The following is a 27,750-nucleotide window of genomic DNA, read 5'->3' as shown; positions in this document are numbered from 1 at the left end:
AGGAGCTGCGCTTGGAAATCTGGTGGCTCCAAATAAACCTGTTGGACTTTAACCTGGTGTGAGCCGGCATCTCCACATCAGTCTGTGCCGACTCTGCAGCCATGGGGGGCGATGGAGGGGTGGGCTTCATCGGCGGAGGGAAAATGGCTTTTGGAATTGCCATCGGCATCTTGCAGTCAGGTAACGGCGGCGACCCCAATCAGACATTCCTAACCCCAAACCCCTCACCGCCCAGCACCTTCTGTTAGATTCCTCAGGAAGGTGGGTTAGACACACATTGGTGCCTGGGTATTGTGAGGTAAATGTGTCTGGGTTTGGGGGGAATGTGTCTGGGTTTGGGGGGAATGTGTCTGGGTTTGGGGGGGATGTGTCTGGGTTTGGGGGGGGATGTGTCTGGGTTTGGGGGGAATGTGTCTGGGTTTGGGGTGTCTGGGTTGGGGGTGTGTGTCTGGATTGGAGGTGTGTGTCTGGGTTGGGGGGGATGTGTCTGGGTTTGGGGGGATGTGTCTGGGTTTGGGGGGAATGTGTCTGGGTTTGGGGGGAATGTGTCTGGGTTTGGGGGGAATGTGTCTGGGTTTGGGGGGATGTGTCTGGGTTTGGGGGGAATGTGTCTGGGTTTGGGAAGGGGATGTGTCTGGGTTTGGGGGGGATGTGTCTGGGTTTGGGGGGGATGTGTCTGGGTTTGGGGGGGAATGTGTCTGGGTTTGGGGGGGAATGTGTCTGGGTTTGGGGGGAATGTGTCTGGGTTTGGGGGGAATGTGTCTGGGTTTGGGGGGAATGTGTCTGGGTTTGGGGGGAATGTGTCTGGGTTTGGGGGGAATGTGTCTGGGTTTGGGGGGAATGTGTCTGGGTTTGGGGGGTGTGTCTGGGTTTGGGGAGGGAAATGTGTCTGGGTTTGGACAGGAGCAGGAGGCTGGGTCTAGCTGGGGGGGGGGGGGTGCTGCGATACTGTGTCTAGGGTACCGTCGGGTTCGTTACTGGGACCCCAGCTGTTCACAATACATTAATGATTTGGACGTAGGAATTGCACGCAATATCTCCAAATTTACAGACGGCACTCAGCTGGGTGACAGTGTGTGCTGTGAGGAGGGTGTAAAGACTCTGCAGGGGAACTTGGACAGGCTGGCTGAGTGGGCAAGTAGTTGGCAAATGCAATATAATGTGGGTAAATGTGAGGAAGGCAGATTATTATCTGAATAGTGGCTGTCATAATATACACTCATGTATATCCTGAGATACCGGCAGTGATTGACGCACAGGATAACCAATGAACACATACGACACAGAACAACCAATCACCAGACAGGACACCACCACTACAAAGCCCACAGTGCATTAAGACTCTCTCTCTCACAGGGCACGGCTAGGGAGATAGTCACAGTGCACAGGCCAATGAACATCATCACCATGTGGTAAAGAGCTAGTCTGGTCAAGCCAGTAGGAGGTTATCCGTTAGGTTAATAGAGTGTCAACCCACAGCAGATTATGTACAGCAATCAGCAGGTTCAATAAAACAGTGTTGGACCATCTCCTGTGTCGGAAACCTGTTTCTCGTTTTACTGCATCCAGTTGCAGTCGATGTTAGACCAACACAGATAACACATCAGTGGCAGTTTAGGAAAAGGGGAAGTGCAACAAGACCTTGGTGTCAAAGACAAAGAAAAATACAGGAGAGGAACAGACCCTTCGGCCCTCCAAACCTGTGCCGATCATGCTGCCGTAACTGGAAAAGAACCCTTCTGCCCTCACTCGGTCCGTCTCCTTCCATTTCCGCCCCATTCATGTATCCATCCAGATGCCTCTTAAATGTTGCTAATGTGCCTGTTTCCACCAGATCCTCTGGCAGCACGTTCCTGGCACCCACCACTTACCCCGCACATCTCCCTTAAACTGTCCCCCTGTCACCTTGAACCTGTGCCCCCTTGTAATTGACACTTCCACCCTTGGAAAAACCCTCTGACTATCCACCCATAATCTATCTGCCGCTCATAATTTTGTAGACCTCAATCAGGTCTCCCCTCAGCCTCCATCTTTCCAGTGAAAACAATCCTAGTTTATTCAACCTCTCCTCATAGCCAACACCCTCCAGACCAGGCAACATCCTGGTGAACCTTCATTGCACTCTCTCTAAAGCTTCCAAATCCTTCTGATAATGCGGTGACCAAAACTGCACGCAATACGCCAAATGCGGCCTAACCAAGGTTTTATATAGCTGCAACATAATTTCCCAACTCCTGTACTCAATGCCCTGGCGTTCACTAATGTCGTCCTTACCCGGTCTGGCCTACTTCTAACTTGCTTGTCTGCTAACTGCCCTCTGAAATGGCTGAGAAAGCCACTCAGTTAAAGGATGGGAAAGAAATGCTGGCCGCGTCAGTGACACCCACATCCCAGGAAAGAATACCAGGAAAAAGAAGAACAGGCCATTCGGCCAACCAGTCCATGTTGGTGATTATTTTCCAAACCAGCCTCCTTCATCAGTGCTGTCGAGCCAGGAGGGGAAGCTCCGTTCCTAATTGGAGCCTGTGTCTATCCTGCTGTTATTAAGAGTGTGCAGTCTCTGCCCTTCTCCTCCAGATAACAACAGCAGCAGGCTGGCGGCCTGGTGTGTAATCTGGGCTCGGAGAAGGTGAGTAAGCTGCACAATGCAATGGGGCAACAATCCCAATTCTAAAGCAAAATATCTTTTTTGTTTCTTAGGAAAGGTGAAACCTGAAAAAATAATGGCTTCGGCTCCATCAAACAACAATATATACAAATTCAAGGTAAGGTGCAGTCTGCGGATTATAGCTGTGTGAATCTAGATGGTGAGAGATTGAGGTTAGAGAGGATTGGCAGATGGAATCGTGCAGTGAGTAACTCGCCACCTGACACACACACCCATCCCCCATCAAAAACAACGCCTAACCACCATCTACACGGCACATCTCAGGCATGTGATTGAATACTCTCCACTTGCCTGGATGAGTGCAGCTCCAACAACACTCAAGAAGCTCAGCACCATCCAGGACAAAGCAGCCCGCTTGATTGCTATCGCTTCCACAAACATTCCCTACACGTACAGTGGCAGCCATGTGTGTCCCATCGACAAGATGCCTTAAGCAGCACCTTCCAAACCTGTGACCACTGCCATCTAGAAGGACAAGGGCAGCAGATACCTGGGAATCCCACCAACTAGATGTTCCCCTCCAAGTCACTCACCAGCCTGGCTTAGAAATATATTGGCCGTTCTTTCACGGCCACTGGGTCAAAATCCTGAAACTCCCTCCCTAACAGCACAGTGGCTGTACCTACCCCTCGGGACTGCAGCGTTAAAGAATGCAGCTCACTACCACCTTCTGAAGGGCAACTAGGATGGGCAATAAATGCTGGGCTAACCAGCGACGCCCACATCCCGTAAATGAATTTTTAAAACACAGAATTGTTTTTATTCATTCATGGTATGTGACGCCAATGGCTGCGTCAGCATATTTGCCATCCCTAATTGCATTGAGCTTAGTGGCATTTCAGAGTCATTGTTGTGGGTCTGGAGTCACATGTAGGCTAGACCTGGAAACGTTGGCAGATTTCATAGAATTCCTTCATTGCAGATGGAGGCCATTGGGCCCATCAAATCTGCACCTTCCCTCTGAAGGAGCACTGTACCCTGGCCCACTCCCCTCCTGGCCTTTGGACACTAAGGGGCAATTTAGCACAGCCAATCCACCCAACCCGCACATCTTTAGACTGTGGGAGGATCCGGAGCACTTGGAGGAAACCCACACAGACACGGAGAACATAGAACATACAGTGCAGAAAGAGTCCATTTGGCCCATCGGGTCTGCACCGACCCACTTAAGCCCTCACTTCCACCCTATCCCCGTAACCCAATAACCCCTCTGAACCTTTTTGGTCACTAAGGGTCATTTATCATGGCCAATCCACCTGCATGTCTTTGGACTGTGGGAGGAAACCGGAGCACCCGGAGGAAACCCACGCAGACACAGGGAGAACGTGCAGACTCCACGCAGACAGTGACCCAAGCCAGGAATCAAACCCGGGTCCCTGGCGCTGTCAGGCAGCAGTGCTAATCACTGCGCCACCGTGCTGCCCCATGAAGGAACCAGTTGGGTTTATTCAACAATAGTTTCCTGGTCATCATCAGACTAAGTTCCAGATACAATTAGTGGGCAAAGATCGGCCTCGGTTTCCCCTGGGCCAGAGAGAAGGAAAATCCTGACTTTAATCGCTATCCAGCAGGGACCTCTTCATGTGGTTCCTGAGTGAGGATCTAATCATGCTCAGGTTGTGAAGTGACTCACGGATGAATAGTCCAGCAACATTCACTGTGCCCAAGTTGTAAATGTACCCGGGAAAGAGTTGGTGCCTGAGGGCAGGAAGTGAAGACATTCAGTGACAATATACAGACTGCCAAGGAGAGATTTACTTCGGCTCCTTAAGCAGAAACAAGAAACTCAACAGAATTTCCTGAGGTAAAATAAAAGCAAAATACTGCGGTTTCTGGAAATCTGGAATAAAAACGGAAAATGCTGGATGAACTCAGCGAGTCTGTCAGCATCTGTGGAGAGACAAACAGAGTTAACGCTTTGAGTCCATATGACCCATCTTCAGAGTTGAAGAGTTATATGAGATTCGAAACATTAATCCTATTTTCTCTCTCCACAGATGCTGCCTGATCCGCTGGGTTTTTCAGCATTTTCTGTTTTTGATTTCCTGAGGTAAAGTCCAGAATAGAATGGGTTTTTAAAAAAAATAATTTTTATTGAGATTTTCACAAAATATCAAAAACAGAAAATATCAACAAGAAAACAGTATTCACACCAAAAAGAAAAAAAAAGAAAAAAAAAAGAAAAACCCCCAAAACCAAACCCCCCCCCCCCCCCCCACAGTAATTACAAAAAGAACAAATAGGTTAGCACCCGGCATTTTCAACAAACACATGTACACATTCCTCCCCTCCACCGAAACAGGTCATGTGGGCCCTATGTAGCACCTTGAACTGTCTGAGGCTAAGCCTCGCACAAGAAGAGAAGGAATTCACCCTTTCCAGGGCATCCGCCCACGTCCCCTCCTCAATCTCCTCACCCAGCTCCTCTTCCCAGTTACCCTTCAGCTCCTCCACCGAGGCCTCGTCTACCTCCTGCATTACGTGGTACACGTCCAAACTCCTCCCTCCTCCAACCCACACCGAGAGCACCCTGTCCCGTACCCCACGTGGGGGCAACAGAGGGAACCCCTCCACTTGCCGCCTGGCAAACGCCCTAACCTGCATGTACCTAAACATGTTCCCTGGGGGGAGCCCAAACTTCCCCTCTAACTCACCCAAGCTCGCAAACCTCCCATCTACAAACAGATCCCCCAACCTCCTAATACCTACCCTGTGCCAGCTAAGAAACCCGCCATCAATGCTCCCTGGAACAAACCGGTGGTCCCCCCGTATCGGGGACTCCATCGAGCCCCCCACCTCCCCCTATGCCGTCTCCATTGCCCCCAAACTTTGAGGGTAGCCGCCACCACCGGGCTCGTGGTATACCTCGTTGGAGGGAGCGGCAACGGCGCCGTTACCAGCGCCTCCAGGCTTGTGTCCACATAGGACGCAATCTCCATCCTCTTCCATGCTGCCCCTTCCCCGTCCATTACCCACTTACGCACCATCGCTGCGTTGGCAGCCCAATAGTACCCACAGAGGTTGGGCAGCGCCAGGCCCCCCCCCCCATCCCTGCCCCGCTCCAAAAACACCCTTCTCACCCTCGGAGTCCCATGCGCCCATCCAAATCCCGTAATACTCCAGTTGACCCTCCTAAAAAAGGCCTTCGGGATAAGGATGGGGAGGCACTGGAACAGGAACAAAAACCGCGGGAGCACCGTCATCTTGACTGACTGCACCCTGCCCACCAGCGACAGCGGCAACATGTCCCACCTCTTAAACTCCTCCTCCATTTGCTCCACCAGCCTTGTGAGGTTAAGTTTGTGTAGGGCCCCCCAGCTCCCAGAATAGAATGGGTTATGTGGGATTGTTCGTCGAATGGTCTTTCCTCGATCTGGATTTCCTCCAGTCCCTCTTGTCCCTTGCTCTACAGGAAGCTGGGATGAAGACAACACACTGCAATAGCTCGGTGCTGGAGAACTGCAAGGTCGTCTTTCTCAGCGTCAAGCCTCACATCCTGACTAAAGTCCTGAGTGACATTTCTCCATTTGTCACACCAACACACCTCATCGTCTCTGTGGCAGCTGGGGTTACCATAGAAACACTTGAAAAGGTAAGTCGCTGGGCCTCTGGTGGAGTAAGGAAGGCGCTGCGAGTGATTATGTTTCGAGGGGAGCGTTTCCAGGATTTTCACCTCTGTCCACCTTTTACTGGTGTCACGTTAGCTAATCCCACTCTGGTACCTTGACCATCTGCAATTATTCATGTGACCCTTTTATATGAGGTCTGAAAGGAGTATATATGAACGTATGAATGAGGAGCAGGAGTAGGCCATTTGGCCTCAAGCCTACCATTTAATAAGATTGTGGCTGATCAGATTCTAGCCTCAACTTCACACACCGTCTACCCCGATAATCTTTGACTCGCTGGTTAACAATGAATCTATCTACCTCTGCTTTAAAATTATTCATTGGCCCTGCCTCCCCTGCTCGCTGCTTCACAGCTCCAGGGTCCCGGGTTCGATTCCCGGCTTGGGTCACTGTCTGTGCGGAGTCTGCACGTTCTCCCCGTGTCTGCGTGGGTTTCCTCCGGGTGCTCCGGTTTCCTCGCACAAGTCCCGAAAGTCGTGCTGTTAGGTGAATTGGACATTCTGAATTCTCCCTCAGTATACCCGAACAGGTGCCGGAATGTGGCGACTAAGGGCTTTTCACAGTAACTTCATTGCAGTGTTAATGTAAGCCTACTTGTGACAATAATTTTTATTTTTTTTTAAATTTAGATTACCCAATTATTTTTTCCAATTAAGGGGCAATTTAGCGTGGCCAATCCACCTACTCTGCACATTTTTGGGTTGTGGGGGCGAAACCCACGCAGACACGGGGAGAATGTGCAAACTCCACACGGACAGTGACCCAGAGCCGGGATCGAACCTGGGACCTCAGCACTGTGAGGCGGTTGTGCTAACCACTAGGCCACCGTGCTGCCCTACTTGTGACAATAATGATTATTATTATTGAAGAGAGTTCCACAGATTCATGATCTTCTGAGAGGAAAAAATGTTTCTCCTAATCTCCGTCTTTAATGGGAGGCCCCTTATTTTAAACTGTGTCCCCTGGTTCTAGTCTCCCCCACACAGGGAAAGGCCCTCTCAACATCCACCCTGTCAAGTTCTCTCAGTATCTTGTATGTTTCAATAAGGTCACCCCTCATTCTTCTAAACTCTCATGGGTACAGGCCCAGCCTGTCCAAACTTTCCTCATAAAATAAGCTCCCCATCCCAGCTATCATTCAGGTCAACCTTCTCTAAGAATCACAGGGTCTTTACAATGCAAGCGAGGCCATTTGGCCCATCAAGTCTACACTGGCTCTCTGAAAGAGCTCTTTCAACTGCTTCTAATACATTCATATCCATTATTACGTAAGAAAAAAATGTTTCCCCAGAGACCCAGGCACACATTCCTGGACACAATGATGGGGCTGGACTGGTTAGGAGGCGACAAATGTGGTGACATCTGCAGACGACTCATAGAAAAGGTCAGGGCCATACAGGACGAGACCAGACAGAAGTGGGGGGAGAAAATGGGGACAGGGAGAGGACTCTGAATCGAGGCACTGCACAGAGTCAACTCCACCGCCTCCTGCGCCGGGCCAAGCCTGGTGTAGCTAAAGGAAGAGTGCAGAGCATACCTTACCAAGATTGTATGAGCAGGTTCTTTCCGGAGGTGAAAGACAAGTGCGAGCGGTGTCGGGGGAGCCCAGCCAATCATGCCCACAAGTTCTGGCCCTGCCCCAGACTCAAGGAGATCTGGACGGCTTTTTTTGAGGCTATGTCCAGTGTGGAGGCAATGCCCCAGCCCCGTTACTCCTGTACCCCAACCCGTTACTCCTGTACCCCAGACCTGTTACTCCTGTACCCCAACCCCGTTACTCCTGTACCCCAGCCCTGTTACTCCTGTACCCCAACCCCGTTACTCCTGTACCTCAACCCCCCTACTCCTGTACCTCAACCCCCCTACTCCTGTACCCCAACCCCCCTTACTCCTGTATCCCACTCCCCTTACTCCTGTACCCCAACCCCGTTACTCCTGTACTCCACCCCCCCGTACTCCTGTACCCCAACCCCCCTTACTCCTGTACCCCAACCCCCCTTACTCCTGTACCGCAAACCCCTTACTCCTGTACCTCAACCCCACTTACTCCTGTACCCCAACCCCCCTTACTCCTGTACCCCAACCCCCTTACTCCTGTACCCCAACCCCCTTACTCCTGTACCCCAACCTATTATTCCTGTACCCCAACCCCCCTTACTCCTGTACCCCAACCCCATTACTCCTGTACCCCAACCCCCTTACCCCTGTACCCCAACCCCCTTACTCCTGTACCCCAACCCCCTTACTCCTGTACCACAATCCTGTTACTCCGTTACCCCAATCCCCTTACTCCTGTACACCCACCACCTTACTCCTGTACACCAACCCCATTACTCCTGTACCCCAACCCCCCTTACTCCTGTACCCCAACCCCATTATTCCTGTACCCCAACCCCCTTACTCCTGTACCCCAACCCCGTTACTCCTGTACTCCAACCCCCTTACTCCTGTACCTCAACCCTCCTTACTCCTGTACACCAACCCACCCTTACTCCTGTACCCCAACCCCGTTACTCCTGTACTCCAACACCCTTACTCCTGTACCCCAACCCGTACTCCTGTACCCCAACCCCGTTACTCCTGTACTCCAACCCCATTATTCCTGTACCCCAACCCCCTTACTCCTGTACCCTAACCCCGTTACTCCTGTACTCCAACCCCCTTACCCCTGTACCTCAACCCCCCTTACTCCTGTACACCAACCCCCCCTTACTCCTGTACCCCAACCCCGTTACTCCTGTACTCCAACACCCTTACTCCTGTACCCCAACCCCGTTACTCCTGTACTCCAACCCCCTTACTCCTGTACCCCAACCCTCCTTACTCCTGTACTCCAACACCCCTTACTCCTGTACCCCAACCCCCTTACTCCTGTACTCCAACACCCCTTACTCCTCTACCCCAACCCCCCTTACTCCTGTACTCCAACCCCCCTTACTCCTCTACCCTAACCCCCTTACTCCTGTACCCCAACCCCCCCTTACTCCTCTACCCTAACCCCCTTACTCCTGTACCCCAACCCACCCTTACTCCTGTATTCCAACCCGCTTACTCCTGTACCCCAACCCCCTTACTCCTGTACCCCAACCACCCTTACTCCTGTACCCCAATCCCCATACTCCTGTACCCCAAACCCATTACTCCTGTACCCCCACCCCCTTACTCCTGTACCCAAACCTGTTACTCCTGTACCCCAACCCCCTTACACCTGTACCCCAACCCCCTTACACCTGTACCCCCACCCCTTACTCCTGCACCCCAACCCCCTTACTCCTGTACCCCAACCCCCTTACTCCTGTACCCCAACCCCCCTTACTCCTGTACCCCAACCCCGTTACTCCTGTACCCCCACCCCCCTTACTCTTGTACCCCAACCCCCTTACTCCTGTACCCCAACCCCATTACTCCTGTACCCCAACCCCCTTACTCCTGTACCCCAACCCCATTACTCCTGTACCCCAACCCCATTACTCCTGTACCCCAACCCCCATTACTCCGGTACCCCAACCCCGTTACTCCTGGACCCCAACCCCGTTACTCCTGTACCCCAACCCCCCTTACTCCTGTACCCCAACCCCCTTACTCCTGTACCCCAACCCCCTTACTCCTGTACTCCAACCCGCTTACCCCTTTACCCCAACCCCCTTATTCCTGTACCCCAACCCCCTTACTCCTTTACCCCAACCCCCCTTACTCCGGTACCCCAACCCCCAATACTCCTGTACACCAACCCCCTTACTCCTGTATCCCAACCCCCTTACTCTGTACCCCAATCCCCTTACTACTGTACCCCAACCCCCTTACTCCTGTATCCCAACCCCCATTACTCCTGTACCCCAACCCCCTTACTCCTGTACCCCAACCCCCTTACTCCTGTATCCCAACCCCCTTAATCCTGTACCCCAACCCCCTTACTCCTGTACCCCAACCCCCCTTACTCCGGTACCCCAACCCGTTACTCCTGTACCCCAACCCCCCTTACCCCAGTACCCCAGCCCCGTTACTCCTGTACCTCAACCCCCTTACTCCTGTACCCCAACTCCCCTTACTCCTGTACTCCAACCCCCTTACTCCTGTACTCCAACCCCGTTACCCCTGTACTCCAACCCCCCTTACTCCTGTACCCCAACCCCATTACCCCTGTAGCCCAACCCCCTTACCCCTGTACCCCAACCCGTTACTCCTGTACCCCAACCCCCCTTACTCCTGTACCCCAACCCCCCTTACTCCTGTACCCCAACCCCATTACTCCTGTACTCCAACCCCGTTACCCCTGTACCCCAACCCCCTTACCCCTGTACCCCAACCCGTTACTCCTGTACCCCAACCGCCCTTACTCGTGTACCCCAACCCCCCTTACGCCTGTACTCCAACCCCCTTACTCCTGTACCCCAATCCCGTTACTCCTGTGCCCTAACCACGCTTACTCCTGTACCCCAAACCCCCTTACTCCTGTACCCCAACCCCCTTACTCCTGTACCCCAAACCCCCTTACTCCTGTACCCCAAACCCCTTACTCCTGTATCCCAACCCCCTTACTCCTGTACCCCAAACCCCTTACTCCTGTACCCCAACCCCCCTTACTCGTGTACCCAAACCCCCTTACTCCTGTACCCCAACCCCCTTACTCCTGTACCCCAACCCCCTTACTCCTGTACCCAACCCCCCTTACTCCTGTACCCCAACCCCTTTACTCCTGTACTCCAATCCCGTTACTCCTGTACCCAAACCCCCTTACTCCTGTACCCCAACCCCTTTACTCCTGTACCCAAACCCCCTTACTCCTGTACCCAAACCCCTTGCAATAAAGGCCAGCAAACCATTTGCCGCCTTATTGACTTGATGTATCTGCGTTTTAACTTTCTATATTCTTTTTACTAGGACACCAACAGTTAAAAAATATTCTAATCTTGCCAATGAAGTGAATAAGCTCACATTTCACTACATTGTACTCCCATCTGCCCCTTTGCTGCCTACTCACTTAGCCTGTCTATCATTTCACAGACAGGAAAACCCAGACACATTCCACTTAGTCCCTTCTTCATCTAAATTGTTAATATAGATTGTAATTAGCTTAGACCCCAGCACCGTTCCTTGCATCATTCCACTTGTAACAGCCTGACAAACAAATTGACACAGTTTTTCCCCATTCTCTGTTTTTTGTTATTTAACCAATTGTAAGGAACTTTCTGAATCCTGATCTGTTTTGTGTTCCTCGTTTAATGTCTGCCCCGCTGGCTGGTTTCGGTTTTGAACTGAAAACCCCTGCTCCAAGCTTCTTTGTGGACTGATCCGGCAAATTCCCCCATGGCTCAGTATGCTCTGTGGCGGAGCCCATGATGACATGTTGATGAACTTGGCGGGCAGCACGGTGGCGCAGAGGTTAGCACTACTGTCTCACGACGCCGAGATCCCAGGTTCGAACCCGGCTCTGGGTCACTGTCCGTGTGGAGTTTGTAGATTCTCCCCCACAACCCAAAGATGTGCAGGGTAGGCGGATTGGCCACGCTAAATTGCCCCTTAATTGGAAAAAATTAATTGGGTACTCTACATTTTGAAAAACAGTATTGATGGACTTGGCAAGTAGCCAATCAGCTCGTTTCAAATCCAGACCTCGGATTCTCATTTGGGATTGGTGGAGCTTTTCAGAAACTACTGGAACAGGAGAAGCAAGCCCCATTTTGTCAGTTCTATGAAAGATTCTGCCCTGAAGCAGCTTTAAGGATCTCTCTCCCAGCTTTCTTTCTGCCAAGTATTTAAGAGGCACCCAGCCAGATCTGTTTAAAAGACTACAGGCAGTAACCAGACCTGTGAAGGGAACTACTGGTTTGAAAGGCTGCAATCAGGTTCTCCCACCAGGACTGTAATAGTTTAATCCTCTGTCTGAATGGCTAGTAAAAGCCCAATCTGAGAACTCTCTTCAAGATACAGCCAGGATCTCTGCACAGAGACCAGACAAGCAGTTGAACGGCAGAGTGGATGGTCTACAATGCTCTGCCTGGGAGGGTGGTAGAGGCAGAATACCTCACATCCTTTAAAAAGTACCTGGATGAATACTTGGCACGTCATAACATTCAAGGCTATGGGCCAAGTGCTGGCAAGTGGGATTAGATGGACAGGTCAGGGCCATTCATGCATCGACGCAGACTCAATGGCCTGAAGGGCCTCTTCTGCACTGTAGTACTCTGTGAAAATCTACTGTAAACTCAGGTAGAAAACTCCAGGAATTTATTTTTTTAATTAATTCATGGGATGTGGGTGTCGCTGGTTGGGCCAGCTTTTATTGCCCATCCCTAGTTGCCCTTCAGAAGGTGGTGGTAAGCTGCCTCCTTTAGCCGCTGCAGTCCTTCAGCTGTTAGGGAGGGAGTTCCAGGATTTTTCCCCAGTGACAGTGAAGGAGCGGTGATATATTTCCAAGTCAGGATGGTGGGTTCCCAGGTATCTGCAGCTCTTGTCCTTCTAGATGGTAGTGATCGTGGGTTTGGAAGGTGCTGTTTAAAGAACCTTGGTGAGTTACTGTAGTGCATCTTGTAGATGGTACACACGGCTGCCACTGTTCGTCGGTGGTGAAGGATTTGAATGTTTGTGGAAGGGGGAGCCATTAAGTGGGATGATTTGTCCTGGATGGTGTCGAGCTCCTTGATCTTTTTGAAGCTGAACTCATCCAGGCAAGTGGAGAGTATTCCATTACACGCCTGACTTGTGCCTTTTAAATGGTGGACAGGCTTTGGGGGTCAGGAGGTGAGTTACCCGCCATAGGATTCCTGGCCTTTGACCTGCCCTGGTTGCCACAGTATTAATATGGCTAGCCCAGTTCAGTTTCTGATCAATGGTAATCCCCAGGGTGTTGATTATGGGGATTCAGCGATGGTAATGCCATTGAATGTCAAGGGACGATGGTTAGATCCTCTCTTAGAACATAGAACATAGAACGATACAGCGCAGTACAGGCCCTTCGGCCCTCAATGTTGCACCGACATGGAAAAAAACTAAAGGCCATCTAACCTACACTATGCCATTATCATCCATATGCTTATCCAATAAACTTTTAAATGTCCTCAATGTTGGCGAGTTCACTACTGTTGCAGGTAGGGCATTCCACGGCCTCACCACTCTTTGCGTAAAAAACCCACCTCTGACCTCTGTCCTATATCTATTACCCCTCAATTTAAGGCTATGTCCCCTCGTGCTAGCCACCTCCATCCACGGGAGAAGGCTCTCGCTGTCCACCCTATCTAACCCTCTGATCATTTTGTATGCCTCTATTAAGTCACCTCTTAACCTTCTTCTCTCTAACGAAAACAACCTCAAGTCCATCAGCCTTTCCTCATAAGATTTTCCCTCCATACATCTCTTGTAGGAGATGTTCATTGCCTGGCACTTGTGTGGCGCGAATGTAACTTGCCATTTGTCAGCCAAAACTTGGATATTGTCCAGGTCTTGCTGCATTTGTTTCATTATCTGAGGAGTCGCGAATGGTGCTGAACATTGTTCAGTCATCCGTAAACATCCCCACTTCTGACCTTACGATGGAAGGCAGGTCATTGATGAAGCAGCTGAAGATGGTTGGACACGATCCTGAGGAACTCCTGCAGTGATATCCTGGAGCTGAGATGATTGACCTCCAACCACTACAACCAACTTCCTTTGTGCCAGGTATGACTCCAACCAGCGGAGTGTTTTCCCCCTGAATTCCATTGACTCCAATGTAGCTCGGGCTCCTTGATGCTATATCTGAGTAAGTGCCGCTTGAAAGCACTGTTGACTCCTCCCATCACTTTGCTGATGATGGAGAGTAGACTGATAGGCCAGTAATTGGCTGGGTTAGGTTTGTCCTGTTTCTTTTGTGTCGGGGACACACCTGGGCAATTTCCCACATTGCCGGTTGGATGTCAGTGTTGTAGCTGTACTGGAACAGCTTGGCTAGGGGTGCGGCAAGTTCTGGACCACAAGTCTCCAATACTATTGCCGGAATATTATCAGGGCCCATAGCCTTCATAGTATCCAGTGTCTTCAGCCGTTTCCTGATATCACGTGGAGTGAATCGTATTGGCTGAAGGCTGACAGCTGTGATGTTGGGGATCTCGGGGAGACTCCATCTGGTGGTCGCATGATGGAATTGCACAGACCTGAATCTGCTACATGAAGGCAATTCCTCAGAGGACGTCCTAACGTCTGGGAGTTCGAAGGGAACTTAAAGATCCAAACTCACAGGTTTGCAACATCTCGCATTCTGAAGAGAACACCGCCTACAAGGACTTCAACCTCAGCAGCCTGGATCCTCAAATCTCTCATACCCTTTTAATCCTTGTTATCTTTAATCCTTTCCCCACCCCTATTGTATGTTTGTCTTGTGTGTGTCTGGGTGGAGGGATGAACGTGGATTTGGGGATAGTTACACAAGGGGCTGGTTTAGCACACTGGGCTAAATCGCTGGCTTTTAAAGCAGACCAAGGCAGGCCACCAGCACGGTTCAATTCCCGTATCAGCCTCCCCGAACAGGCGCCGGAATGTGGCGACTAGGGGCTTTTCACAGTAACTTCATTGAAGCCTACTTGTGACAATAAGCGATTTTCATTTTTTTTTCATAGTAGACATTGTTGCATTACTTCCACTATGTTAATCTTTTACTCTTGTTGTAAATAACTAGTTTGTTAATGTTTTTACTCACTGTGGTGTCTGTAATTCATTGCAGTAGTCAAGGGTTAACGATCTCCGGGAAATACACACATTATTGGTTATTGTGGGACTCTGGGGTCTGTGGGGCTGAAAGTGATTGTACACTCGTCCAGGGTGTCACAATCTTCAATCAATGCTGATATATAACCCAAACTCCATAAACCCTATCTTGTGCAAGAATCTCCCCTCTGTGGCACCCTGATAAATACCTCTTGAAAATCCAAAGACCACTGCATCTACATGTTTCCGTTTATCTACACTGCCAGTTACATCCTTTAAAAAAACTCTTCATAGATGTGTTCAACATGACTTCCCTTTAATTAAACTATGTCAATTTTGCCTGATTATACTATGATTTTCTAACTGCTCTGTAACCACTCCCTAATAATGGATCCTAGCGTATTACTGATTTTAGGCAAACTGACTTGTAGTTCCCTGTTTTCTCTCCCCTCCTTTCCCGAGTAGTGGTATTTCATTTGCTACTTTCCGTTCTATTAGGACCATTTCAGAATCTGGAGAATTTTGGAAGATCACAGCCAGTGCATCCATTATTTCTGTATCTTTTGACAATAAGAGTCACAGTTCAATTGGATAATTTGCAGCATGATTTCTGGACAGCAGTCAGCAGTGAGAATCCTGACGCTATTTTTCACCCCAAAGAAACCCATCGAAGCTAAAGGCACTGACAAATCTCTTCTTAATAACACACAACGTAGCAGATTGGTCACAAAGTGCTGATTTCTCACCGAATGATTGACTCTTTTCTAAATCTTTAATTCAGAATGGCAGATGATAATTACCAGGGATCTTGATGTTCTCATTCTTGTGTTCTCATCCCTCGATGATCTCGCTCCTCTCTATCGCTGTCATTTCTTGCAGCCCTCTCACACTCCAAAAGCTCTGCATTCCTCTTGGTTGTTTGCACATTCCTGATTTCCTTTACTCCACCATCATCAGACCGGACTCCAGCTATCCAGGCCCAAAGCTCTGGAATCTCCACTTTAAGCCTCTCTTCCTCTCGCTCTATCTTCTCCTTTAAGATGCTCCCTCAAGTCTACCTCATTGACCAAACATTTGGTCACCTGTCTGAATATCTCCTCCTTTGGTTTCCAGTCAGGTTCTGTCTTGATGTCATTCTGGTCACTGCCCTACATTCAGCTTTTGACAACAATAGTCTGAGAGACCATAAAGACCCTGACTGGCCTTACAGATCTGAAGGCACCAACCTAATACTTGCTGCACCTGCTCACTGATTTGCATGAGGCCTGTGCAACAAGCCATTGCTACCAGCTATTTCTTTTACTGTTTGCAATGTAAACTCTCCCTACAACCCACACCCGGATGTCACATACCAGAATGCCTGAAGACTATGATTAGACAGACCTGAATCTCAGATCCATCTGATCTCTGCAGAACAACAAGTAACAACCTCAACCCCTTCAACTTCCATTACTAAGAAAACAAACTCCCATTAACACCCTGCACTGTAACTGTACAATAGCTTCACAACATTTACACATTTGAATTAAACTGTTGGATTTATTTATAATTTAATCATCTTTGTCACAAGCAGGCTTACATTAACACTGCAATGAAATTACTGTGAAAATCCCCTAGTCACCACATTCCGCCGCCTGTTCGGGTACACTGAGGGAGAATTCAGAATGTCTAATTCGCCTGAGGAGCACGTTGAGGAAACCGGAGCACCCGGAGGAAACCCACGCAGACACGGGGAGAACGTGTAGACTCTGCGCAGACAGTGACCCAAGCCAGGAATCGAACCTGGCGCTGTGAAGCAACAGTGCTAACCACAAAGTGCATGGACTCAATGGGCTGAATGGCATCCTCTTGCGTGTAATTACTTTGCATCCATAGGAACATAGGAATTAGGAGCAGAGGTAGGCAATTCAGCCCTTCGAGCCTGCTCCACCATTCAATCAGATCATGGCTGATCTCTTCCTGGTCTCAAATCCACCTCCCTCCTTTTCTTAAAATAAATTTTAGATTACCCAATTACTTTTTCCAATTCAGGGGCAATTTAGCGTGGCCAATCTACCTACCCTGCACATCTTTGGGTTGTGGGGGTGAAACCCACACAGACACGGGGAGAATGTGCAAACGAGGACAGTGACCCAGAGCCGGGATCGAACCTGGGACCTCGGCGTTGTGAGGCAGCAGTGCTAGCCACTGCATCACTGTGCTACTCCATCCACCTCCCTCCTGGCCTGTCCCCCATGTCCCTTTAACCCGTTTTGTTTGCTTGCAGTAATTCCCACATTCTGACCTGTGACTCTATTCTCAGTTCCTGCCTGCTGGGACCAAGGTGCTGCGAATGATGCCAAACCTCCCGTGCACGGTACAGCAAGGTTCGATGGTGTTCTGCCGTGGAAGCAATGCTGGGACTCAGGAAGCCGCTCTCCTCAAAAGCCTTGTAGCTGCCTGTGGACTGTGTGAAGAAACTCCAGAATCTTACATGGACATCCACACTGGTATCAGTGGGAGCGGAGTGGCATATGTAGGTATTATTGCTGACAAGGGACTAAATCTGTTTTTGTACTCCTCAATGGGCTGCAGCTACACACAGCAGCTGATGTGGCATTGCCTGGTCACTGTCTGCAAAGGATAACACTAGCTTTCGGAGCACAACCACATATATAGACAAAGTCAATGATGCATGACGATACTTTAAATGTGAGTATTTGCAGGTAATTAAGTCATTACAAATCCAGATGGAGCAACTGGAGAGAGGGGTAACCCCAGGTTAAAGAGGTGTGAATTGTCTCAAGCCAGGCCAGTTGGTAGGATTTCACAAGCCCAGGCTAGACGGTTCCCGGTTTCAGGTGACCTTAGGCAAATGAAACTCATAATTTATAGTGATGCGTCCTATGGAAATTTGTGATGGGGTTTCATGCGCAGGAGGTTTTATAATTTTCCTTTGGGGAACAATGGTAAATGTTGCCCTCTTGTTTGGGAAACAAAGAAAATAAGGAGAGTGGTCAAAATCACTTTGGCTGCTGAGACGTTAAGGCTTGTAGAGGCGGTGGATATGGCCTTTTATATATCTCAGATATTGACAGAAATTTTGGCATTAGGGGATTTCGGTAATATACCTTTTGAATGTCATGTTGGCAATAAATCCCTGTGGGAAAATGTGTACTCTACAAAAAGTGTCAATGAAAAAAGGTTAAGGATAGGCATCGGGGCAACACGGTGGCTCAGTGGTTAGCATTGCTGCCTACAGCGCTGAGCACCTGGGTTCGATTCCCGACCCTGGGTCACTGTCCATGTGGAGTTCTCACATTCTCCCTGTGTCTGTGGGGGTTTCACCCCCACAACCCAAAGATGTGCTGGTTGGGTGGATTGGCCATGCTAAATTGCCCCTTAATTGGAAATAAATAATTGGGTACTCTAATTTTTTTTTAAAGGATAGACATCGCCAGTTTGAAGCAGATGTTGGACAGAGGGGAAATAGCAAAATTAAATGGGTCGACAGTAGCTATCAATTGTTAGACTGTTTTAGAAAAAGAGGGGCTAGCTCACAGAAACGTTTGAATATTGTTAATGGAGGGCGCCTGTTTCTGTGGCTGTTTTTTTTTCATCCAAAAATGACATTTAAAAAAGGGGCGAAATTGCATGTTTGATTTTGAGTTTCTTGAAATTTTGTTTTCACCTAATTTATTTTTTTTCTCCAAGGAAGGGGAGACTGTTAAGTAATGGGTTCAGAGACATTCCAATTAGTTGTCTCGTTTATGTTAAGTATCCAATAATTGACACTGATATGTAAAGGGGCTTCAGATGGCCTTTATGTCAGATGATGGGATGTTAGAGTTTTGGGCAGAGTCTGGTGAAGTAAATTAAAGGTGTTTGTGGAAAAGGAGCATAACCTTTGACTCTTTATACAACAGCAGCTAAACATCTAATATAGTCCCCCTCCCCCAACCCTCCAAATCCCCCCCCCCCCCCCACTAATGTTCGATGTTATCCAATTCTTGAAATTGCATAATGAATAACACCCATGAATTGTAGAATCCCTCCATCTTTCCCCTCAGTTCAAATTTGGCCTTCTCAAGAGTCAAGAATTCCAGCAAGTTCCCCCGCCACGCCAGGGCACAGGGTGGAGAGGTTGATCTCCATCCCAACAGGATCTGCCTTCGGGCGATCAATGAGGCGAAGGCTACATCTGTCTCCGCACCCGTTTCTTACCCCGATCGGTCCAACGCCACGAATATGGCCTCCTGAAGGCCTGGGTCCAGTTTCACGTGCACCACTTTAGAGATTACCCTAAACACCTTCTTCCAGTAATCCTCCAGCTTTGGACAGGACCAAAACATATGAACGTGATTTGCCCCCCCTCCCACATCTTCTACCCCCTCAAACAGCCGGCTCATCCTCGCCCTCGTGAGGTGTGCTCTGCATACCACCTTCAGCTGTATCAGCCCCAACCTCGCACACGAGGTGGAGGCATTCACTCTCCGGAGCACCTCACACCAGAACCCCTCCTCCATATCCTCTCCCAACTCTTCCTCCCACTTTGCTTTGATCCCTTCCAGTGGTGCCTTCTCCTCTTCCAAAATAGCCCAGTAAACCACGAACACTACCTCATTCTCCAGTCCCTCTGTCGTCAGCACGTCCTCCAGCAATGTGGAGGCCGGTTCCTCCGGGAAGCTCTGTATCTCCTTTCTGGCAAAGTCTCGAACCTGCACGTATCTAAACATTTCTCCCTGGTCCAGTCCATACTTCACTTCCAGCTCCTTCAATCCTGCAAACTGACCCCCAAGAAACAAATATTTTAGTGTCTTAATCCCCTTCTCCTCCCATTTCCGAAAATTTCCGTCCCAATTCTCTGGCTCAGATCCCCCGAATCGGCATTTCCCTTGACCCTGCCCCCAACCCGAAGTGTTGGTGAAACTGCCTCCAGATTTTCAATGAAGCTATTATTACCGGACTCCCTGAGTATTTCCCCAGGGCCATCGGGAACGGCGCTGTTGCTAGTGCTTTCAGTCCAGACCCCCTGCACAAACTCTCCTCCATTCTGACCCACTGGGAATCAACCTCTCTGACCCAGCTCCGCACCTTCTCCACATTCGCTGCCCAGTAATAATACATCAGGTTCGGAAGACCCAAACCCCCTGCCTTCCTTTCTCTCTGTAGCAGCACCTTTCTAACCTGGACACCTTCCCTCCCCATATGAACGAGGTAATCATTTCTTCAATCTCTTTAAAAATGCCTTTGTAAGGAAAATGAGCAGGAATTGGAAAATAAACAGAAATCACGGCAACGTGTTCATTTTACGGGGATAGGGTGGAAGTGTGGGTTTAAGTGGGTCGGTGAAGATTTGATGGGCTGAATGGCCTCCTTCTGCACTGTATGTTCATGTTCTATGTACACAGAAGTGCCAGATAGGGGACAAAGCTCTATCCTACAGATGGATTTGCACGGAAAAGATTCTTCCGGGTGGAACTTTTCAGGCAAAGGCCAGGCTTGTGGCAAGGGGATTTGAAGAAAACTTAGAAGATCAGGATTTAAGGGTAGATTCACCTACAGCAGGAAAGGTTATTTTAAAGATCTTCTTGGCTCTATTAGCCACAAAAGCATGGGAATGCAAATCTATAGATATAAAAGCTGCCTTCTTGCAGGGGCATCAGCTCCAGTGAGACATATTTCTCCGTCCTCCTAAAGAGGCAGCTAACACAGAAGGGGTACTCTGGAAGTTGAACAAATGTGTATATGGATTAAATGATGTGTCTTGAGTCTGGTATTTTTCGGTAAGGTGAGTTTTGTTAAAGTTAGGCTGTTGCCATTTGAAAGCAGATCCGGCAATGTTTTACTGGCATTATAAAGGAAATCTTTCTGGCGGGGGAAACACGGTAGCATGGTGGTTAGCGTCAATGCTTCACAGCGCCAGGGTCCCAGGTTCGATTCCCGGCTGGGTCACTGTCTGTGCGGAGTCTGCACGTCCTCCCCGTGTGTGCGTGGGTTTCCTCCGGGTGCTCCGGTTTCCTCCCACAGTCCAAAGATGTGCGGGTTAGGTGGATTGGCCATGCTAAATTGCCCGTAGTGTCCTAAAAAGTAAGGTTAAGGGGGGGTTGTTGGGTTACGGGTATAGGGTGGATACGTGGGTTTGAGTAGGGTGATCATTGCTCGGCACAACATCGAGGGCCGAAGGGCCTGTTCTGTGCTGTACTGTTCTATGTTCTATCTTTATGATGCATGTCGATGATTTTTTGTGGGGTGGGACTAGTGATTTTGAAGCTATTTTAATCTCTGGGTTGAGGAAACAATTCAGGGTTGGAAGTCAGGTTTCCGGTGCATTTAAATATATTAGACTGGAAATTGGACAGACTAAGTTAGGGGCAACTTCACAACAATCTTATTTGGAAAGCATCAGCCCAATAGCAATTAGTCGTGGCCGGGTTTCACAAAAAGACGCAGTGATTTCAAAGATGGAAAAAGAGCAACTGCAAAGTTTAATGGGTGTAGTAGTCACCACTATTGTATTATATTGTATATATTGGTATTACGGTAAGGCCCCTGTACTACAGGTACGGGGGTAGATCCCTGCCTGCTGGCTCCGCCCAGTAGGCGGAGTATAAATATGTGTGCTCTCCGAGCTGCAGCCATTTTGCCAGCTGCTGTAGGAGTCCACACATCTCTGTGTAATAAAGCCTCGATTACATTCTACTCTCGTCTCGTCGTAATTGATAGTGCAGCAATGGGCAACTGAATTGGTTAGGTGGACAGACTGACCGGATGCTAGTTTTGATGTCCTAGAGTTGAGTACAAAAATTAACGATCCTAAAGCGGAAGACATAATAAGAGCAAATAAAGCGTTGGTCAAACTAAAAATGCAGGTGTGTGTTTTGAGGTTCCCGGTTTTAGGTGATCTTAGGCACTTAAAACTCACAATTTATAGTGATGCGTCCTATGCAAATTTATGTGATGGGGTTTCAAGCGCAGGAGGTTTTAGAATTTTCCTTTTGGGGAACAATGGTAAATGTTGACCTCTTGTGTGGGAAACAAAGAAAATAAGGAGAGTGGTCAAAAGCACTTTGGCCGCTGAGACATTAAGCCTTGTACAGGCGGTGGATATGGCCTTTTATATATCTCAGATATTGACAGACATTTTGGGATTAGGGAATTTGGGTAACATACCCATTGAGTGTCACATTGACAATAAATCCCTGTGGGAAAATGTGCACTCTACAAAAAGTGTGAATGAGAAAAGGTTAAGGATAGACTTCACAAGTTTGAAGCAGATGTTGGACAGAGGGGAGATAGCAAAAATTAAATGGGTCGACAGTAGCTATCAATTGTTTTACGAAAAGAGGGGATCTTATTAATGAAGGGCGCCTGTTTCTGTGACTGTTTTTTTTTCCTTCCAAAAAATTGAAAAAAAGAGTCACAGAAACAGTGTGTGTATTTGAGTTTCTTGTCATTTTGTTTTTTTCTGGGGAAACCAATATTTACCTATTTTTTTTTCTCCAAGGAAGGGAGACTATTAAGGAATGGGTTAAGAGACATTCCAATTAGATGAGTCATTGATGTTAAGTATCTAATAATTGACACTGATATGTAAAGAGGTTGTTGGTGGCACTTGTTTGGTGTGATGTGGTGATAGAGTTTTGTATAGAATGTGTTCAAGGAAGATAAAGGTGTCTTGGGAATGAAGCAGAACAAGGAGGATGGGAGGAGGCCATTCAGCTCACTGCGCCTATGCTAGCTATCTGGTAGAGCTAACTGCAAGCGATTTCTTTCCTCCCTTCCCCATTACAGAAGCGCTATTTCATCACACAGCAGGGGAGCTCCCTCAAATACCTGGCAAATATTTATCCTTTGACCAACAGCTTCAAAAAAAAGATTATCTGGTCGTTATCACATTGCTGTTTGTGGGAGCTTGCTGTGCACAAATTGGCTGCCGCACTTCCTGCATTACATTATACTTAAGACTACTTCATTGGCTGGGAGGTTGGTTACCTCAGTTGACTGGATAGCTGGGGCAGAGTGACGGCAACAGCGTGGGTTCAATTCCCGTGCCTGCTGAGGTGACCATGAAGACCCCACCTTCTCAACCTGGCCCTTCATCTGAGGTGTGGTGACCCTCAGGTTAAACCACCACCGGTCAGCTCCCTCTCAATGGGGAGAACAGCCTCTGGGACTCTTGTGGTTGTGACTGCTTTGGCTGTAAAGAACAATTGGACGATATGAGGTTGTAAAAGGTGCTATATTCACGCAAGTTTCTTCTTTCTCGTTTCATAGGTTTACCTGTTTGCTGAGGCTCTGGCAGAGGGAGGTGTCAAAATGGGAATGCCATATGACTTGTCAAAGAAACTTGTAGCACACACGCTGCTGGTAGGTGACACATCTTTCGTCATTTTTGAAGTTGAGTTGACTTCTCCCTAAAGTTAGTGAGTATATTCATAGTTTGCTGTGACTTACATAAACAAGACAGCAGCCTGGGTTCAGTTATTAGTCTATACAGAGTTACTTGATCTCGCTGGTAGGGTGCTGCAATAATCTCAATGATCCTTGGTTTGGATGGAATATCGATTGCTCCGGATCAAAAAATGATTCTTCAAGCTTGGGAGGACAGAAAGGGGTTCAACTGTGATGCCCCTGCAGTCCAATATCACTCATACCATTCAGACTTGCGTACAAAGAGTGTCCAGCTGCTCAAAGGACCCGGGGTTCGATTCCCACCTCGGGTGACTGTGCGGACTTTGCACGTCCTCCCCTTGTCGGTGTGGGTTTCCTCCGGGTGCTCCGGTTTCCTCCCACAGTCCAAAGATGTGCAGGTTAGGTGGATTGGCCATGATAGACTGTCCCTTGATGTGCAGTTTAGGGCACGGGAATAGGGGGGGAAGTGGATATGAATAGAGTGCTCATTTGAGGGGTCGGTGCAGACTCGATGGGCCGAATGGCCTCCTTCTGCATTGTAGGGATTTTATGAAAAACAAAGGAAGATGGTTGTGGTGGTTGGAGGTCAATCATCTCAGCTCCAGGACATCACTGCAGGATTCCTCAGGGTCGTGTCCTAGGCCCAACCATCTTCAGCTGCTTCATCAATGACAGTGGTAAAAACTGGGTGGCATGGACAAGTTGGGCTGAAGGGCCTGTTTTCATGCTGTAAACCTCTATGACTCTATGACCTGTTTTCTATCACAAGGTCAGAAGTGGGGATGTTTGCGGATGGCTGCACAATGTTCAGCACCATTTGCGAATCCTCAGATAATGAAGCCGTCCATGTCCCAATGCAGCAAGACCTGGACAATATCCAGGCTTGGGGCTGACAAGTGGCAAGTTACATTCACACCACACAAGTACCAGGTAATGACCAGTTCCTACAAGAGAGGGTCCAACTATCGCCCGTTGATATTCAATGGCATTCCCATCGCTGAATCCCCCACAATCAACATCCTGGGGATTACCATTGATCAGAAACTGATCTGGACTGGCCATATTAATACTGTGGGTACCAGGGCAGGACAAAGGCTAGGAATCCTACGGCGAGTAACTCACCTCCTGACACCCCCCCCCCCCTCCAAAGCCTGTCAACCATTTACAAGGCACAAGTCAGGAGTGTGATGGAATACTCTCCACTTGCCTGGATGAGTGCAGCTCCAACAACACTCAAGAAGCTCAACGCCATCCAGGACAAAGCAGCTCCGCTTGATTGGCTCCCCTTCCACAAATATTCAAACCCTCCACCTCCGACGAGCAGTGGCAGCCGTGTGTACCATCTGCAAGATGCACTGCAGGAACTCACCAAGGTTCCTTAGGCAGCACCTTCCAAACCCACAACCACTACCATCTAGAAGGACATGGGCAGCAGATACCTGGGAACCCCACCACCTGGAGGTTCCCCTCCAAGTCACTCCCCATCCTGACTGGGAAAGATATCGCCGTTCCTTCACTGTCGCTGGGGCATCATCCTGGACCTCCCTCCCCAACAGCACTGTGGGTGTACCTATGCCTGAAGGACTGCAAGAAGGCAGCTCACCACCACCTTCTGAAGGGCAACTAGGGATGGGCAATAAGTGCTGGCCTAACGGGCAGCACGGTAGCACAAGTGTGGCTTCACAGCGCCAGGGTCCCAGGTTCGATTCCCGGCTTGGGTGACTGTCTGTGCGGAGTCTGCACGTTCTCCCCGTGTCTGCGTGGGTTTCCTCCGGGTGCTCCGGTTTCCTCCCACAGTCCAAAGACGTGCAGGTTAGGTGGACTGGCCATGATAAATTGTCCTTAGTTACCAAAAACGTGAGAAGGGGTTATTGTGTTACGGGGATAGGGTGGAAGTGAGGGCTTAAGTGAGTCGGTGCAGACTCCATGGGCTGAATGGCCTCCTTCTGCACTGTATGTTCCATGCTCTAACCAGCGACAGCCACATCCCGTAAATGAATAAAACATTTTTAAAAAGCAGCAAGCAGCAGGTTTGAAATCAGCAGCCCATATGTAGGTGTTTAGGCACAGACACCCAGATCCCTCTGTACTGCAGCATTCTGTAGGCCCTCTCCATTGAAATAATATTCTGTTAGAAATATTGTTCTGTAATTCTAGTGTGATATGTTTGGATAGTTTCCACTGAAAATACACACAGAGCTATTAGGGAGGAATTCTCCGCTCCCCATGTTGCGTGGGAGAATCGTGGGAGGGCCACCCGACATGTTTTACGCCCCCCTGGCGCCCCCAGCGATTCTCCCCCCCCCCCCCCCCCCCCACTACTTAAAAATCGAGAACGGCGATTCTCCGAGCCCGATGGGCCGAGCGGCCGGCCCTTCACGCCAGTTTCACCACGGCAGCAACCACACCTGGTCGCTGCATTCGTGAAACGGGCGGCAGATGCCCGTTTGGGACATCTAGGGGCCCGATTTTGACGGGAGTACCGCGACTGTGTTCGGGAGGGGACAGGCCCGCGATCGGTGCCCACCGATGGTCGGGCCAGCGTCCAAAACAGACGCACTCTTTCCCCTCCGCCGCCCGGCAAGATCAAGATCAAGCCGCCACGTCTTGCCGGGCAGCGGTGGAGAAAGACGGCACCGCGCATGCGCGGATTACATCAGAAAAGCGCGGTTTCCACGTCATTCCCGGCGTCACAAGGTCGCGACCGGGAACGACGGGGGCCCGCTCTTGGGGTGGGATTCTCCGCTCCCGATAAAAGTCGGGATGGCCATCGTTAAATCAGCCGAGGTTCACGACGGCCTCGGGGCCCGCTCCCCGCACCTAATTCACCCCCACCCAGGGGGGGCTAGGAAAGGGGCCTCCGTCTTTCCCGGCCGCGACCTCGTCGCGCCGGAAATGACGCGCAAAATGGCGCATTTGTGAGGTCATCCGCGCATGCGCGGGTTGCCGGTTCCAACCCGCGCATGCGTGGATGACTTCATCGCGCAGACGGCGCGAACCACACATGCGCGGTGGCCGTCTTTCTCTTCAGCCGCCCGGGAAGACGTGGCGGCTTGATCTTGCCGGGCGGCGGAGGGGAAAGAGTGCGTCCGTTTTGGACGCTGGCCAGACGATCGGTGGGCACCGATCGCGGGCCTGTCCCCTCCCGAGCACAGTCGTGGTGCTCCCGTGCCAATCGGGCCCCTAGATTCCTCAAACGGGCATCCGGCGCCCGTTTCACGAATGCAGCGACCAGGTGTGGTTGCTGCCGTGGTGAAATGGGCGTGAAGGGCCAACCGCTCGGCCCATCGGGCTCGGAGAATCGCCATTCACCGTGAAAAACGGCGAGCGCCGATTTTTCCGAGCGTGAAGGGGGGGAGAATCGCTGGGGGCGCCAGGGGGGCGTGAAAAATGTCGTGAGGCCCTCCCACGATTCTCCCACGCCACGTGGGGAGCGGAGAATTCCGCCCCTGGCCCCCTGGGTGGGGGTGAATTAGGTGCAGGGAGCGGGCCCCAAGGCTGTCGTGAAGCTCTGCCGATTTCACGACGGCCATCCCGATTTTTATCGGGAGCGGAGAATACCGCCCATAGTTTAGTAATTTATTTTTTTCTGTTTGTCTGGTATCTTTTCCTTAGGGAGCTGCGAAAATGATCTTGGAGACCGGGGACCACCCAGGAAAACTGAAAAATGATGCTTGCACACCAGGAGGGACAACCATCCACGGCCTGTATGAGCTGGAGAAGGGAAACCTGCGCTGCACTGTAATGAATGCTGTCGAAGCTGCAACAAAGCGGGCCCGCGAGCTGGGGAAAGACTAACCATCGCGGTGCAGGAAGCACTGTGGCCAAGGCGTGTGGATGTTCCCAAAACCATTCTGCATTTCCCTCAGCTTTACTTTTGTTTTGTAAATTTAGAGTACCCAGTTCTTTTTTTTTCCCAATTAAGGGGCAATTTAGCGTGGCCAATCCACCGATGCTGCACATTTTTGGGTTGTGGGGGTGAGACCCACGCAGACATGGGGAGAATGTGCAAACTCCACACGGACAGTGGGCTGGGATCGAACCTGGGTCCTCAGTGCCGTGAGGCAGCAGTGCTAACCATTGCGCCACCGTGCCGCCCCCTTCCCTGAGCTTTACAATGTTTGTCTTCAGTGTCTGTGGCCGGGAGGAATTAAAGAGCAGAATTTATTTCATCTGAGGATTGAGGCTCATCTGAAATGAAACAATAAAATGTAAACTTTATTAAAACACAGCTTGGTATGGAGCCTGCTCTACCCAAGACCGCACAAAACTACAAAAGGTCGTGAATTTTGCCCAGTCCATCACGCAAACCAGCCTCCATTCCATTGACTCTACCTATAATTCCTGCTGCCTCAGAAAGGCAGCCAGCATGTATGATGA

General features: G+C 49.8%; 1 protein-coding gene across 2 annotated transcripts; it reads left to right on the top strand.

The window, feature by feature from the left end:
- The first annotated feature begins 15 nt into the window (after nt 1–15).
- Nucleotides 16–27,550, top strand: LOC119966612 (pyrroline-5-carboxylate reductase 3-like). Of its 2 annotated transcripts, none has more exons than XM_038798594.1 (6): nt 16–180; nt 2,701–2,765; nt 6,081–6,260; nt 17,279–17,491; nt 23,233–23,325; nt 26,986–27,550. In XM_038798594.1, the coding sequence occupies exons 1-6, from the start codon at nt 102–104 to the stop codon at nt 27,166–27,168; spliced, it is 813 nt and encodes a 270-aa protein (XP_038654522.1). In that variant the 5' UTR covers nt 16–101; the 3' UTR covers nt 27,169–27,550. The 2 variants fall into 2 exon arrangements, with proteins under 2 accessions (XP_038654522.1, XP_038654523.1); XM_038798595.1 differs by lacking the exon at nt 16–180 and adding an exon at nt 240–261.
- The last annotated feature ends 200 nt before the right edge of the window (nt 27,551–27,750 follow it).

The sequence above is a fragment of the Scyliorhinus canicula genome, chromosome 5 (genome assembly GCF_902713615.1).
Source record: "Scyliorhinus canicula chromosome 5, sScyCan1.1, whole genome shotgun sequence".
In the NCBI taxonomy this organism is placed as follows: Eukaryota; Metazoa; Chordata; class Chondrichthyes; order Carcharhiniformes; family Scyliorhinidae; genus Scyliorhinus; species Scyliorhinus canicula.
This window is presented reverse-complemented; position numbering and strand designations above follow the sequence as displayed.

Coding starts and splice junctions, on each gene's coding strand:
- LOC119966612 (XM_038798594.1), top strand. CDS start 102: ATGGGGGGCGATGGAGGGGTGGGCTTCATCGGCGGAGGGAAAATGGCT. Junction 6,261..17,278: donor CCATAGAAACACTTGAAAAG/GTAAGTCGCTGG, acceptor CTCTATTCTCAG/TTCCTGCCTGCTGGGACCAA. Junction 17,492..23,232: donor GTGGGAGCGGAGTGGCATAT/GTAGGTATTATT, acceptor CTCGTTTCATAG/GTTTACCTGTTTGCTGAGGC.